Source organism: Pogona vitticeps, chromosome 2, assembly GCF_051106095.1.
Source record: "Pogona vitticeps strain Pit_001003342236 chromosome 2, PviZW2.1, whole genome shotgun sequence".
NCBI classification, from domain to species: domain Eukaryota; kingdom Metazoa; phylum Chordata; class Lepidosauria; order Squamata; family Agamidae; genus Pogona; species Pogona vitticeps.
The window spans coordinates 75,456,510-75,473,648 of NC_135784.1; the positions used below are offsets into that span (position 1 = coordinate 75,456,510).

Consider the following 17,139-nt stretch of genomic DNA (forward strand, 5'->3'; position numbering starts at 1 on the left):
ATGTGAAGGAGTACTAACAGAGAGTGTGCCATCACCTGGTGAGGAGAATGCTATCATAAAAGAGAGTGGGGTATCGAGGTCGGAAGAGCTAGGAGAGGGAGAGAGAGCGGGAATGAGAGGGAGAGTGCCGGAAGGCAGGAAGTTTGAAGTGAGTTTGGTAGAGGAGGGAAAGGATACAATAGGTGGAGAACAAGAACTGTCCGTTTGGGAGGAGGAGATAAATGATAGCAGCGAACACCACTTTGAGGTAGAAATCGAGCTACGGAAGAGAAAGAGAGAACTAGAAAAGTTGTGTGAATATGTGAGGGTCAAGACACAAGAATTACTAAGGGATTTCCCCCACCTGTGCATGGGAGGTTTATTGCCAGATCCCATACCTAAAGGGAAGGAAGAGTTACATATAGAGCCGTTAGAGTGGTCAGTGGTGGTGTTTCCCAGAAACCAGGGTGGTGGACGGCGAGTGGTCCGACCTGACGCACGACACAACAACCCGCCGCTTGAAGGTGACTGGGCACGGCACCCATGCTGTGGGACCACCTGTGCAGTTTGGAGTGCCCCTCTACGGAGCCCGACCGATGCAGAGAGGTTTGGTCCTGCACCCCTATGAATTTGGCTGGGGAAAAAGACGAGTTCAGAAATGGACAGTTTTGGCTTATTGCCTGAATTGAGTTTATTAGATCTGTTATCGAATAATGTTGAACTGTTAAATGTTAATAAATCTGAAGTTGTTAAAGTAAAGAAGACGACTCCTCTCCTTCTTCCTGACCTGGATGAGGAACTCCCAACCCCGAAAAGTGAACCCATTTACACTCAAAATAAGGACTAATTTCCTAGACACAGAAGCCGTTTGGGAATAGAACAAGCCATATTTTGAACAAGAGACGGGAAAAGTTAGTTTTTGAAAGAACGCTCCTAGAATACTTCACTCAATGATAGGGCTGGCCGGCTGGGGTATTCAAAGAGTTTTATCCCCCCCCCAAATAATATTTCTTATCTCTTTTAAGATCACTGCCCCTCACAGTAAGTGTGTGCTGGCACAAGCAACTTTGGGATTTATAGCAGAGTTGTAATCTCCTTACTTTAGAAAAAACCCAGGATTCCTCCATTTCCCATGCCAACAGGATGTAGCCAAAGAGCAGCGGTGGTAGAAAGGGAGAGGAGAGACCACAGGTGCAAGGGCGGTTCATAGGATTTCGAGGTCCTACAGAGTATGGCAACAAGTGAGTTACTGTGCTAGTCTTCCGAAAGAAGTCCTGGTGTTCAAAGAGGATTTGTCACCTGTCTGTAATTATTCATTTATTTGAATTATAGCCTGCTTTTGGCTCCGAGTGGCCTGAATGTTAATAGTTCTGTCATTGAAGGTCTTACAATACAATTGGCATATATTAATGCCACACTGTTGTGTCTGGCTATGAATACAAATCAGGCAGACAACTAGAAAAGGAGCTTTGAGAAAGAGGAACGAAGATACCAAGGTTCAGGTCTATAGAGCCTGTGTCCTGAGTACACTCCTGTACTGCAGTGAGTGCTGGACCCTTTGTGCATTGGCAGGAGAGGAAGCTGAACACATGTGTTGTCTCTGACACATTTTTGGTATCACCTGGCAGGACAAAGTTCCAAATCGAGTAGTCTTACATCGAACTGGAATTTTTAGCATGTATACATTACTGAAACAGCAACATCTACGTTGGCTTGGGCATGTTGTGAGAATGGCTGATGGTCAGATTCCAAAAGATCTTCTGTATGGAGAATTAGTGCAGGGAATTCGGCCCAGAGGGAGACCACAGCTGCGATACAAGAATATCTACAAGCAAGATCTGAAGGCCTTAGGAATGGACTTCAACAGATGGGAAACCTTGACATCTGAGTGTTCAGCCTGGAGGCAGGTGGTGCATCGTGGCCTCTCCCATTTTGAAGAGACACTTGTCCAGCAGGCTGAGGCAAAGAGGAAGTCCGGAAACCATCAAAATCAGGCAGCTGGACAGGGAACAGACTGTATTTGTCTTCAGTGTGGAAGGGATTGTCACTCTCGAATGGGCCTCCTCAGCCACACTAGATGCTGTTCCAAGTCCTCTATTCAGAGCACGTTACCATAGCCTCTTGAGACTGAAGGATGCCTACTACTACTACTAATAATTATTTCTTCAGTTTTTCATGACAATGGATGGGGTGCATGTGCTTTGTTATTACTGTATCAGGAATAGTTAAATGATACAGTACTTGGACACAGCTTGCTCTGAGTAAGAACTTTCTGCTGGATGCCCACATTCTTTTTCAGTGATAATAATGTTGCTTGGGAATGTGTAAAGGAAGTAGCAGTGAGACATATTTGCTGTTGTTATCTGCTGCCAAGTTGTCTCAGACTTGACAACCCCATGAATGAGAAATCTCCAAACTGCCCTGTCCTCAATAGCCTTTCTTAGCTCTTGCATACTGTCCATCTCATATTTGGTCTTCCTCTTTCCCTTCTGCCTTCAGTCATTCCCAACATCATTCTGTCTTGTCCAGATAATCCTGTCTTCTCATGATGTGCCCTATACTGTATACGTACCAGTGTGCAGATGCATTTTTTTAAAAAAATTCTAAGCATAGTAATGCCAAAACACCAATCTGCATGCTTCTACCATTGATAATTAAAGCATGGGGTATCATTTTTAATAGTAAATTGTAAAGTTTTTTTAAAAATAAACTAATCATATTATTTGATCCTTAAGCATTGAACTAGCATGTTATTATTCCATTATTCCCCTGGCAAATAGAAGGGGAAAATATGGAGGCAGTGACAGATTTTACTTTCTTGGGCTCCATGATCACTGCAGTTGGTGACAGCAGCCACAAAATTAAAAGATGCTTCTTGGGAGGAAAGCGATGACAAACCGTGACAGCATCATAAAAAGCAGAGACATCACCTTGCCAACAAATGTCCGAATAGTCAAAACTATGGTTTTTCCTGTAGTGTTGTATGGAAGTGAGAGCTGGACCATAAAGAAGGCTGACTGCTGAAGAATTGATGCTTTTGAATTGTGGTGCTGGAGGAGACTCTTGAGAGCCCCCTGGATTTCAAGGAGAACAAACCTATCCATTCTAAAGGAAATCAACCCTGAGTGCTCCGTGGAAGGACAGATCCTGAAGCTGAGGCTCCAATACTTTGGCCATCTTGTGAGAAGAGAAAACTCCCTGGAATAGACCCTGATGTTAGGAAAGTGTGAAGGCAAGAGAAGGGGATGACAGAGGATGAGATGTTTGGACAGTGTCACTGAAGGTACCAACATGAATTTGACCCAACTCTGGGAGGCAGTGGAAGACAGGAGGGCCTGGCGTGCTCTGGTCCATGGGGTCACGAAGAGTTGGACATGACTAAACAACAACAACAACAACAGCAGCAGCAGCAGCAGCAGCAGCAGCAGCAGCAGCAGCAGGAGGTAATATTTAGCATGTTCCCACTATATCATAGTAGGAATGGGATTCATCCATCTTGGACCAAGGTCTGGTTGAAATGAGAGGAGACTTTTTGAATTCCCCAAATTGATTCCAAACTTTGCCCTAAAGATGTCCTTCTTTTCTGATTTCTAATTTTTATCGTAAGCCTGTCTCTTCCCCTCTCCCTTGCTTAGGCTCAGTTCCATTTGCTCAATTCACATCTGAAGTCTAGGTTGACACTGTGTCTGAAAGGGAAGCATATAATAGTTACCTTTTTGTTTTTGTTTATTTTTCACATTGTATAGTATAATATTAGAGATACCATCAAGTTAGGAAAAAAGGGAGAATTTTTTAAAATAAAGACATTTAATATTAACAGCTTTTCGTTTCAGCTTTTCTTTGCCTCCCCTCTAAGTTGTTTGTCTTGTTGTTCTATAATTATAGGAAATAATCCTGTTGCTTACTGCAGTAAACCACATTAGAACAGGCCTGTTGAATGAATGGGGAGTTAGTGAGCCAACCCCTCTGCAGTTTCCTTTGATTCAAAGGATTCATAGTGATTTACTATGCTAAAGTAAGTTATAGTTAAAGTAGGCCCATTAGAATTAATGGAGCTTATGGAGGAGGTGACTCACCAAATCCCAACTGATTCATTGGGCCTCTTCTAATACAATGAATTATGCTAAGCAACACGATTTTGGCAAACGGCTTCCAAAATTTACTTTTGCCATCCATAGTACTTGTAGGACAGTAAATTTATTACGGTCAAAGACCAGTATGCTTTTGTCATCCATGTATTTGTTCTGAAGAAGATAAAATCTGCAACAGGGTACCATGTCTCATAGAAGTCATATTTATATGACATTCTTGCTATCATTTTTTTTTCCAGGTTAGTGTCTCTGAAGTCACCATTTCCCGTAGTCTTTTTGTCGACCTGTATGTTAAAATCTCTGTCCGTGTTTTCCAGTCTTGTGCTCTAGACATTCTAGTTACTGTTAGTATAAATGAGATCAAAGTTTATGTGACAGATTTTTATTTGTACCAATTAATAAAGAGAATAACATGAAGTCTGTTTTTGGCCTGTCATATAATTATCAAATTAACTATTTTTTCCTAGTATTTTTTTAAATCTGCGGCTTTCTATCCACATATGACAAAGGGATCTCCTGCACCTGAACCTCTCCATTTCAATAGTGATATGGTAATGTTGTATTTTGACATTTTTACTGGGAGTAGATAACTACCAAAGTACAAGTGTTATTTCTGTGAATTTCATAGAAAGTAATTTAAGTGGATGAGATCACCCTATTTTGCTCCACTGCACCTTGGAGTAAATTATTTCTAGCAATTCTGATTCCCAAGCAATTATTGTCCTGTTTGTGATCCCAAATGTTGCACCTACAATTGAAAAGTATATATTTAATATTTGTCCTCATCTTTTATTTGTATGATTGTTGCATATTTATTCAAATTGTGTTACTGATCGAAGTGGTCCATGGGTACTAATTAAGTCCTTAGTAAAATCTGTAGCATGCCTTATTTGGAACCAAATACTTCCACCCCCCAATTTAATTTTAAGGTGTCTAGAGAGATGAGCATTTCACAGTTTATTAATTTATTTCATAGATTTCAATATCATCCCATTACTGTGAGACACTATTCTGGGTGGTTCTCAAATCAGACAAAATTGAACAGAACAGAAAAAATAAATAAATCAAATAATAAGAGTCATAAAATAAAAACAAATTATATCAGTTAAAGCATCTCAACATCACAAAACCAAGATAGCACAAACTTTACCCATCATTGGGCATGCAAGACAATGGATTGCTGTCAAAAGCTTCGGTGAAGAGTTGTATTCCACAGGGCTGGTGCCACAACTAAGAAAGCCTGGCTTCTAGTGGATGTTTTCCTGGCCTTCTTTGGTGTGTAATCACCCAGAGGAGCATGGTTTAGGAGGATCTGGTGGTACAGCTAAATAATCTCGGGGAAAGATGATCTGACAAGTAATGGGATCTAAACCATGGAAGATCTTGTTAAAACCATGTTAAAAATCATTGAGGAGATTGATGATCCCCAGGGCACGCCACAATTAAGGGCTCAATAGATTGACAAGCTACACACTCTGGACATGACACTAGAGGAAAGATCAATCTACAGTAACCCCATTGACTGCTTTTATTAGCAAGACAGGCAAGGGTCAAGCAGGAAAGTTGCAGGTCTATAACAAACCAGCACCCGGGACACTTCCTCTGATGTTACAGGCCCAGTCTCCTTTCTAACTTCATAGCTGGAAGATCCTCCATGAACCAAGGGAAGGGTTGAACTCTGAAGTGGAGAGAGTGTTTGAGAGCGACCATGTCAATTGCCCAGGTCACCAGTGTATGCCACCTATTAATCTAGATTTTATTTTTATTTATTTATTAGATTTATATACCACCCATCTAGAATGGGTCTACTCTGGGCGGTTTACATGTAATATAAAACATAAACTAAGATAAAATCCAGATTAATCCAAGATGGGAAAGGAAAATGAAAAAGGGGAAAAAAGAAGAGGAAGAAAGAGATAAAAGAAAAAGAAGAAAAGGGGAGATAGGTTAGATCAGTGGTTCTTAACCTTTGTTACTTGGATGTTTTTGAACTGCAACTCCCAAAAACCCCAGCCAGCAGTTGGTGGTGAAGGCTTCTGGGAGTTGCAGTCCAAAACTCCTGAGTAACCCGTTAAGAACCAGTGGGTTAGATAATGGCTGTTGAGAGGGCCTGCCTGTATAGCCATGTCTTCAAGTTGTCTTGAAGGACCTCAACTTACCTACTGAGTCGGATCTCAGCAGGTAAGTTGTTCCAAAGCCAAAGAGCCACTGCTGAGAAAGCCCAGTTTCTGTTTTTTTCCCACTGCGCTTCTCTTGGTGTTAGGCCCCTCAGCTGCCCAGCCTGACTGGAGAGGATGATACAGGTAGAACTGGGTGGAAGAAGGCACTCTGCCAGGTATCGAGGTCCTAACTGTTAAGTGTTAGCCATATGTAATGGCTAATGCCTTGAAATCAATGTGGAAGCAGATAGGTAGCCAGTGTAAGGTGGCCAACGTGTGGGAAATATGGTGAAATCCTTTCACCCCTGTTAATAGCCTGGCTGCCGTGTTCTGGACCATCTGAAGCTTCCCCATCAGTCTCAAGGGAAGCCTCATGTAGAGAGTGTTATAGCAGTCTATTCTTGAGACAAAGAGCACATGGACCAGAGTGGTGAGCACCCCCGTGTTTAGATGGGGATGCAGCTGGGTGATCTGCCAAAGATGTAAATGGGCACTACCTGGGTCTCCATGGTAAGCGCAGGGTCAAGATGGACCCTCAGACTGCTAACTGAATTCTTTGTGGTGAGAGTCAACCCCCCAAAAAAGAGAGGGAGTTCCCCAAACCACTGACATCAGGACCACCCACCCGCAGGACCTCCATCTTGTCCGGGTTCAACCTTAGTCCATTTGTCTGCATCCATTGCAGAATGGCCCCCAGGCAGCACCCAAAGGACGGAACTGCATCCACTGCAGATGGAAAAAAGGAGATGCAGAGCTGGGTGTCATCAGCATATTAGTGACACAAAGCCCCACATCCCCGGGTGACCCCCCCCCCCACGGCCTCAAATAGATGTTAAAGAGCATTGGGGAGATTATCGAACCCTGAGGATCCCCACAACTGAGGGATCATGGGGGATCATTCTCCCCAAGCAGTACTCTCTGAGGATGGCCCTCCAAGAAGTACCAGAGCCAAGCAAGAGCAAGGCCACCAATCCCCAACTCGAAGAGCCTCCACAGGAGAATACCATGGTCGACAGTATCAAAGGCAGCTGAGATGTCAAGGAGGACAAGCAAGGACATTTTGCTGCTGTCAGCCTCCCTAAGTAGATCATCCAGCAGGGCGACCAATGCTGTTTCCTTGCCGTGGCGCGGCCTGAAGCCCGACTGAAACAGATCCAGGGCATCGGTTTCATCCAAGAGAGCCTGAAGCTGGCAATTATATGCCTGTCGCCAATGTTTCTTTTCTCAGCAAGATAGTTGAGAGGGTGGTGGTCGACCATGACAAGGGGACCAACCGAAGGTCAGTCACCATCGGTTTTGACAGTGTCATCAACCAGATCAGCCAGAAACCCTCCAAAGGACTCCTGAAACACAACAGGAGAAATCTCTGAGGGTGGTTCATTTTCACAGGTTAGAAAGGAGATGGGTCCTTCTCCTTGTGGGGGACAGTTGCCACCAACACATTAAATTTCATCATGAAGTGATCCCACCATGATAATAGGAGAGAACGGATGTTCGGCACTTTCAGGTCACAACCCATCTGTGCTTATGAGAACAACGGGTTCAGTGTGTATCTCACTCTCTCTGTGTGAGGCCAATAACATGATGGGATAGTCTAATGGAGGTCACGGACTCCATGAACTCCAGGGCCACTCCTGAAAGTTCAGACTCGGACTGATAGTCCTCGGCTATTAATAATCTAGGCCACTTCCAACACTGCTGCCGAGATGAACTTGGTCAGCCCTGGGTAGGAGAGTGCTGCGTTGTGGTGAAAGTGGTGCACCAGCACTACCTCAAATCTGTTCCTAAGTCCCTCCATCAGTAAAGACAGTCTAGGCCTTGACTCGGCAGCACAGAGGTCCTGCTGATATGATGCAATCCCTGTAAAGAGATAACTAGTAGCCACTTGTCCTTGAAGACCATGACCTGGCATTCAAATCAAATACATTTATTGTCGTTGTAAGTATATACATAGTATACTCATACAACGAAATTCACGCAGACACCCAGAAACCAGACTCACAGGCACACACACAAAAAATCCCCAAACTCTCCCCACCCACTAAAATTCTTTTGCCGCTAGTTGGTCAGGGTCCTCTGCATATATTCTCCCCTCCCCCACATGGGATGTGGTTTCAGGGGATTCGCATGAAGAAAAGAAAGTGTGTAAAGAGAGCAGCAATTATGAGTGGCTGCAGGTGGTTCCCTGCGACTACGCTTTGTCAGGATGCCTATCCTGAAGAGTGAGAACCTGGAGCATAATGGTAGGCTTCTAAATGTTACCAACTCCAAATTCCATCAAAAATATCTCAAGTGTAGCTGTGGAGGAGCCATAGCTATTATTATTATTATTATTATTATTATTATTATTATTATTATTATTATTATTATTATTATTATTATTATTATTATTATTATTATTATTATTATTATTATTATTAGTTATTTGATTTCTACCTAAGCCTTCTTCCTAAGATAAGGTAACAATCCATATAAAAAGACACAAGTAAAATCACAAATTACAAGTACATAAAATAACAAATTGCAAATGTTTGCTCTTTTTTAAAAAGGCAACAAAACAAACAGTAGTATGTAAAAGGCCAACCAAACATTTGCATCTGGACTTCTCCTCCTGACTGGCAACCTATCGCTGAATGGAGGATTCTCAGCATGGGAGTACATCCTTCATGAGCATTCAACCATCATTCTTATTTCCCAAAGTACTGTGATGAACAGCTTCACATAGGAATTTAAGTAACACTGGAGACAAGATGGTTCCTTGATGAAAAGCAGGCCAGCACTGCTAGGAACCTGATGCACAGTGCTGGAATCTGCCCAGAGGAGAGTAGCAGAAATGCCAAAATGGACAGAGCTGATGGAAACAGGAACCATGATCAACAGTATGAATGGCTCCTGAGAGATGGAGTAAGGGTCATACTATCTCTCTCCCTACCCCCATAAACACTATCTATCAGGGCATCCAAGGCCAAATCCATGCCTATCTAGTCTGATTGGAGCTCAGACTAAAATGGGTTTAAATAATCAGTAATCGCCAAGAACACATGAGGCTGAATCACCACCATGACCTTGAACATCCTTCTCTCTTAAGTCAGTATTTTATTGCCACCAGGGGGCAACAACATTTATTTTACGTATTATGTTGCAAACTGCTTTGGGATTTGTGTCCCATGAGGAGTGGTATAGAAACGTCACCAATAGATATATCTAGTAGTAGAGATATCCATACTATCAGTATGGCGGTCCAGAGGTTTCCTGAGCTACATTATAAAGCTTACACTGTATTTATTTATTCAATAAGGCTGCAGTCTATGGAGCAACTTGCATGTAATCTGGTGCATTCACAGGATCAGGCTGTAACTAGCTTCAGGACTGCAGTGTTTGATCACAGGCAGCTACTGTTGTCTATACTGACAAACTCCTTCCATGTGGACAATGAAACATCCACTTTTTGAAAACATCAATAGTATACACTATATTGACCAGGGAGGGGGGAAAAACCTGTGTGGCCGTCCAGGTATTACTGGACTCCAGATCCTACCATCTATTTTTCATGCTGGCTGTGGTGGATAAGAACTATTATTTATTTATTTGACTTTCACATTGCCCATCTGGCTACCTAGGGCCTTTGGGAAGCAAAACAGCATCCATTTATAAATGAGATTCCAGAAAACTGAGCTGTGCAGCTCTGTACGCTATAAAGGGACAAAGGTGCTCCTCCTGCACATCTGGAAAAGCTTTGGCTTTTTACCAGACATGCAGTCAGCTTTGCAGTGAATTTTGTAGTGTAGGTGCCCATCATGACTGCAGCTCACGGAGAACTGGAAAAAAAAGGAGGCAATTTTGATGATCTAGTTCAACAAACCAGTTTTATCAGTTTTAATATCTTCCAGGAGTTATTTTTTAAACAGCTAATAATTTTTTTTTCCTATTCAAGATCAAGGCACCTCAATTACTTTGCATTGCAACAGGCATAACTCCCAGCAAAGTCTCAACACCCTTGGCCATAAACCATAAATTTCTGTCTGTTCTAACAGATCACAATATCTCTGAGCCAAATGCCACTGCTAGTGCACAGGTGCTGAACAGTAAATCAAGGCAGAGGTTAAATGGCACTGATTCAAGGGGTCTAGTCTAGTGGGAATAACAAAGTGAAGTTATAGCTAGGAGGGTGCAAATAAACTCCAAAAGAAAGCTGGTGGCTGGTGATGTCCTGGTTCCTGCTAATAAACGCCCCCTTGCTCAGTAGACTTCCTCACTGAAGCTCTATGCTAGCATTCAGAGGCCCCACAACATCAGGCTCTTCCCTGCCCTTTCGTTTTCTTTGTGGAATTTACTGGGCTCCGAGGGGAGCCCCTTCCGCTCGTGCGTCTATCCCGCGCCGAAGCCGAGGGATGCTGAAGGGAGTCCAGCTGAGCTCGGCGGGTCCTAGGCTGGCACAGCTTTTGGAAGCACACCAGTCAACGGCTCGAGCGGGAGTCCTACACTGGAAACAGAATCATCGGGGTGGGGTGGGTTGGGTTGGGGCGGTGATAACGGCGACTTTCAGTCCTCCTGCATGAACGACATCCAGGCCAGAAGGGCTCGAGAGCAAACACCACCGTTTGGGGCGGGGCAGGGCGTCACGTGTGAACACGTTCTTAGACACGGGAGAATGAAAAACCTAGTTTACATTATGTAGCACCAGCCGCAGCGCCCCCCACCCCGCGCTCCTACTCTCCCCCCCGCCCCTCTTGAGTAATACACGAGGCGCTTTGGGACCTTTCGGGACGGAAGAAGACTCTCATGCTTGCGGGCCGCTCCGCCCGCCTCTTTCTCCGCCCCGCTCGCCGACACTCGCCAACCGGCTTGCAGAAGCGGCGGGAGCGGCCCGAGCCCGGGGCGGCCGGAGCGCACCCCCCCCTCCTGCGCGCCGAGGGGGAGGGAGACCCCCCTCTTCAGGGGCTTTGCGCCCTCGGCAGGATGCTCCTGCGCCCGTGCCTGCCCGCGCCGCGTTCATGAGGCGCCCGGGCCCCCGCTTTGCTGGGCACCGCGAGCCGCGTCGGCCGTGCCTCCGGGCACCCCTGGGGCGCGGGGGCTGTTGGCGGGCGCCTCCCCCCTTTCTTCCGAGCCCTCAGCCCGGAGGAGCGGCTGAGGCTGGGCGGCGGTAGCCCCGGAGCCAGCGCAGCGCGTGGGGTGCCCCCCCCCGGCTCAGCCCCGCACGGATGTCGGTCTCCAGGTGCTGCGGTGGCGGCGGCGGGCAGGACGGTAGCCCCGAATGTCCTTTGCAAGGCCGGGACTGGAAAGGTAAATGCCCGCGTGGGGAACATGGGCATGGGTGCCTGCGGTGGACGTGCGCGCGTGTAAAAGTACAGCGCCCCGGGGGGGGGGGCGGGCGGCGTTCACGTACACAGCCACTGCCGAGGAGGGAGGGCGAGCGAGGCGCCGCTGACTGCCGCCTCCTCCCGGCTGCGGCGAGGAATGTCGCTCCTTTGCGCCGCCTTGGCTATTTACGCCTCGTCCTCCCGCGAGGAGCGGGCTTGTCCTTGGCTCGGTCTCCCCAAAGAAAGCGCCTTTTCCTTGCCCTTTGCCTTCCCGCTGACAGGGAATGCGCCTTACCTCTCGGCGGAGAGGAGCCGCGCTGCTTCCCTAGACACGTGTGTGTGTGTGTGTGTTTGTGTGTGAGTGAGTGAGTGTGAGAGAGAGGGGGGACTTGTTCCTTGGCTGCCTTTTTAACCCTGCGCAAGAAGCAGCAGCCCTCTTCCTCCCCCCCCCGTCTGAGGGTTCCCCCCTCTTTCCTAGGGCGAAACCGACCCTCCTGGCTGGTCTCTTCGCTTCGCCCAGAAGGAGAGGCTCCCCTTTCCCGCTGTGGCGGCAAGGCAGCTCTGCCTTCTCCGCCGGCCTTGAAGCCCTTCAGCAGTCGGCATCCCAGGGCGGCAATCCGCTCTGCTTTTGAGACGTGCTGAGCTTCCTGCCGTCCTCCCCGCTCCGCTTGCCGCTCTTATTGCTCTTGGCCCCTCTCCTTTCCTTGGGTGTTTACCGTGCGCTGCCCGGGCGGGCTTGGCTGGGTTGCTGTTGTGGCCCCGCCGCTGCTGCCAGGACTTGCCCCTGACCTCCAGAGACGGGGTCATTCTGCGGTAATGTGGCGGCGGGGGGGGGGTTGTTGTTGTTGTTGTCCTTGCTGCTGAGGATGTGAGGTGCAGGGCTTCCAGCCTAGTTGGGAGACAGATCTTCAGATATACCTCGTCTTCAGCTTTCTGTGGCTACCTGGTGGTTAGGAAGATGCACTCTGCACATGCTTAAGGCAGGCTCTTCATATTTTGGTGTCAAAATGCTGCGAGTGCTTTTGAAGCAGGAGAGTTGCTGCTAAGTAACCTATAAATAGATGTTCCATTTGCAGCACACTTCAGGAGTGAGGTGGCTGGTTTACAGTCTGAGCCCTGTTTAAGGCCTGTACATGCCCTTTACGGAGATGTTGGCAGAGGTTGGAAGGAAACCAGGCTTTTGGATGGGCAGAGCATTAGGGAAGATAGGCTTTAATTCGCCACCTCTCTCCTTTTAAGGGGATGATAGATGCGGTTTTTAATGACTCCTGGTTACCCAATTACTGTTTTTCTCTTGAATGACATTGTTTTGGGTGAGCTTCCACTTTTTCTGGCATCTCTGCTATTATTCAATAGTGTGAGCGAATTCATAGCAGAAAGTAGTGTCACTGGGTTGAATGAGTAAATCACTTTATGAGCAGTGTATCTGACCGAGGCCAGTTCCCAGTGCTTTGAGGAAACAGACAACACTTGAAATTGTGAAATCCTGTTACTGAGTAGCAAGAAGTGTTTTGCTTTTCAAACTGAGCTTCTAGCACTCTAAGGATATGCTTGGAAGAAAAAACAAATAGATTTGCTACGCCTCCCTTTACTCATCTCTGATATCTGCAGGCCAAAACCAGCCTAAGTTATAAACAGTCTCATCTGGTTCCATGCTTAGTAGGATGGCTTACAAGTGACCAGGGGTGGGATTTCAGATTTAGAAATTAAGTGTTAAGAAGGGAGCAGAAGTAGCTGCCAGGCAAATGTTTCTTAATAGGAGCCAGCCAGTGGTCTCGTTGAATTTTGATGTACACATACATTTCTGTGCAGGAACAGATGTTGTGTAAGTTGTAAAGTTTTCCTGATGCTGTATGCACATAAATGGCTTGGTATTATATGGAAACCACTCACTGGTGGTGTGAAATGATTAACATGTGCACAAAATTGTCATTTGGAATGTTTCTCTTTACTGCGTGACACATAGTTTATGGAGTGGCTTCCTTCCTTCACTCCTATCACCTGTTAGCATATAAGAAGGGAAAGGAGTTCTCATGGTACAAATCATAACACCATGACATAGTTACAACAGAATAGGTATCACCCATCATGTTATTCATGTCAGGTTATTAAAGTGATCATTATATAGTTTTCTTAAAAAAATTGTTTTGCCAGAAGGCACTAATCAACACTGGGTTAAGGCTGTAGATTTCACTGAGAGACCTTAATTAGTTTAACATGTGCTTTAGATTCAGTTGCTATGTAATTATGGAGAAGTAGGATGCAGCTCGTAGCCAAGATGGATGTATGCTTCGAACAACCATGTCCTGTAGTTCTTCACTTCAGCTGGAGAAAAAATGGTCTGCGGGTTAAAATTTGAGAAGAAACAAGGGTGAGTGAAGATGTAATGTGAAAATGTAACACTGGTTTTCAACTGTGGCATTTCACTGATAGGGCCCTCTGTATTGGCAATAGGCTATCTATCCTCATTACAATTTTTTATGATAACAAACCCCATTAGCCTAGCAAGTATGTGCAACAATCAGTAGTTAAAAAATCTGGTGGGTGTTGCAGTAACTTACCCATGAACTATATTATAACATGTTAAATGGACTTACATAGCCAATTTGTTTTGTCTGCCAGCATACGTATCAGGACAGAACCATCTTGGCTTGATCTCATAGAGAGTTTGCTGTATCTAAGCACATGGATGTCAGAAAGTGTAGGCACACTTGACTCTGCATATAAGTGGGACACATGATGGATTAGGGATGGTTTAGTCCAGTGATTCCCAACCTTTTTCAAGTTGCAACTAGAGATGGGCATGAATTAGGTCATCTCTGTCCAGGGTGAGTTGTCACCGTGCCCTCACAGGTGTTGTGTGGGCACAGCATCTGCCTCCCCTGCAAACTCGCACACTCCTTGGGAAATATGCCCTTCCCTCCCGGCCCCTCTGGCCATGTGACTGGCCACTCACCTTTTGCAGCCCGCTGTTCTGTCTTCCACCTTCTCGGTCATCCTGCCCTGCCTCCTCGTCTGAGTGGTCAGCTGAGGGAGAAGGCAGAAAAAGATGAATGGGGAGTCACATCGGGGAGGTGGGGAGGGAAGCATGTGTTGCTTGAGGAATGGGTGAATGTGCAGGGGAGGTGAGCACTGTGCCTGCATAACACCTGTGTGGTTGATGATGGCTGTGCAGTTTTGCCAAGACCATGCAGGAGACAGGGCATGTAACTTGAGCATGCACACACTCTTAGTTGGTCCCTGTACCAGCTGAACATGGGGTGGTGTTCAAACTCTTCACCCTTCCAGGCACATCAACTCACTGATCTATGTAGACTTCACTGCAGGAAAGGGATGGGTTCTATGTTTGCAGGGGCACAAACTTATGGTTTCATGATTCCATGGCTTATTCTTGATCTTGTAATTTAGGGGTAAGCAATTTGTGGCTTTCCAAAGTTGCTACCAGGCTCAGCAGTAAAGCTAATGATCAGAAATGATGGGAACTCTAGTCCGGCAAAGTCTGGAGGGCCACATGTTCCCCACCCCTCTTGTCATCACAATTAAGACCTTTGTAATGCTTACACAGGTTGTCTGAAGATTTACTTTTTGAAGACATGACCCAAGTCAGGTACCAAAGCAACAGATAAAAGGCCCAAGATGGAATGGGAGCACTTCACCCTGGTCCACTCAAACCATATAATGTGTGCTGATCACACCTCCTGAGGCTAGTTGCAAAATCATCTTCACTTCCTCTTTCCTTAGTGCCGGCGCACACATACACTAGTCATAGTATGTTTTTGATAAATTTTGCAAACACGTTGTGTAGATTAGAGGACTAAAATTATAGCAGCCAGATTAAATGAAGGGCCCCAATATGAGAATACTATGAACACAAAGAAATATACTGTAGTCCTCAACTCTCTAGAATAATCATATTAAAATATTTATTTGAGGGATTTCCATGTGTTGCATGTGTCATCTGGAAACCCTGCAAACAACATTCATGCATCTATGTGTCACACGATTTTCATTTTTTTTTGGGAGCCACTGTTTTTCAAGTTACTCTTAAATGCTTTGGATATTGCATATGGGTATAACAGGATTACTGTTAAGGATAATCTCTCATTTAGGCAACTGATACTAGATGTGGCACATTCTCTCCCTGTTTTGGCCAGTCTTTCAGACAAACAGACAAATACACAGTTGTGCAGCCAGGAAACAGCCATCCCACCCTTTTTTCAGTATGCTGTGCAGAAGCTGCTGCACAGCAAATTCATCCTATACTATTGTTGGTAGTAGTGAGATACCTCTCTGTCTATATAGAGATAGCTACACCTAGACAACCAATACTACCTATTTGTAACTTGATTAATGCATCTTAGATGCCGGTTTTGTAGTTAGTATCAAGTGACTCCTGATGAAGTGACCAGAGGGATATGTTTGTTGTGCTCAAAGCAGTATGTAGCAGTTGAATGTAAAGTGCCACACTCTGAAAAGATTATCAGTGATCACTCTTCCTTTAGCATACTGCTTGACAGATTGTTCCATACTTAAATGTGCTCATTTTGAATGGTACTTTCCTGGGTCTGTGTGATTATAATTGCTTAATAAGATGACCAAATTCAATTATGGTACTGTCAATGTCAAATATAAACTAAATCTAAATGTATAGCTTTGTTTACACACGGAAGTATCCTCAAAACATGTATCATAGAAGTAATTATAATCAATTAAAGAGAACATGAAGCAATGTATAATATTATGAGCTTAATCCAATTTTTAGTCTGAGCTAGAGTACTCTCATTGAATCTCTGGGACCTACAGAAGTATCGACAAAACATTTCTAGTTAATATGGGTGTGATTTTTTGTACTTTTGGATTGCACCCAAAATCACTGATCACTGTTATGTGATCAACCAGTGGGAATTGCTCTCCTGGACATGGAGAACTCTGGGAGTTTTAATCTTGCTGCCCATTACACACTATAGAGGGCACTTTCTGAGGGACTATGGATCCCATGTAGCATTGCAGCAATTTTCTTATATTTGAAATTAAATAGGGGCTAGGGAAGGCAGCAGTGGAGATACGTTTATAGTCTTGCATTTCTGAGCAGTATTTGTAAGAATTCTGGAGAATTTTTGTAGTCCAAAAATATGAAAGAGCATACCCTTACTATACAATTTAGTGGCTTTTTTAAAAAAATAACCGGGACTAAAGCTTGGATGTAGCCTTTAAATCACAGCCAGCACTCCAATGAAGTATATCAGACATTAAGGCTAATATTATTCCATAGTTTACAGAAATCTTGTCATTTAAAAATAGGCCTGTCCCGTTGTTCAGATAAACACGCCTGCTCCTATGACTTTAAAAGGGTTCGTGACCTTTTTCAGTTTCAAAAGTAGAATTCCTTGGGAGTAGTTTTACATTTCTTAAATAATGTTAATTTTGAAACGTCAATTCTGTCTCTGACTTAAATATTTATCTTTCCACCCGTAATTCTTTCATGTTTCCTGTTAGTTCATCAGTATTGGATGTCATGTCTTTTATAACACATGTGGGCAAAGTACTGTCTTCTAGATGTTGGACTACAACTCCCAGTGTTCTTCACTATTGACTCTGATGGCTAGGGCT

At 44.9% G+C, this 17,139-nt stretch overlaps 1 protein-coding gene across 2 annotated transcripts in view; it reads left to right on the top strand.

Moving 5' to 3' along the window:
- The first annotated feature begins 11,294 nt into the window (after positions 1 to 11,294).
- PFKFB4 (6-phosphofructo-2-kinase/fructose-2,6-biphosphatase 4) overlaps positions 11,295 to 17,139 on the top strand; it is an 89,429-nt gene continuing 83,584 nt past the window's right edge. For both annotated transcript variants that reach the window (XM_020796693.3, XM_078385451.1), the window contains exon 1: positions 11,295 to 11,512. In XM_020796693.3, the coding sequence (XP_020652352.3) occupies positions 11,431 to 11,512 (82 nt within the window). In that variant the 5' untranslated portion in view covers positions 11,295 to 11,430. The remainder of the gene's footprint in view (positions 11,513 to 17,139) is intronic.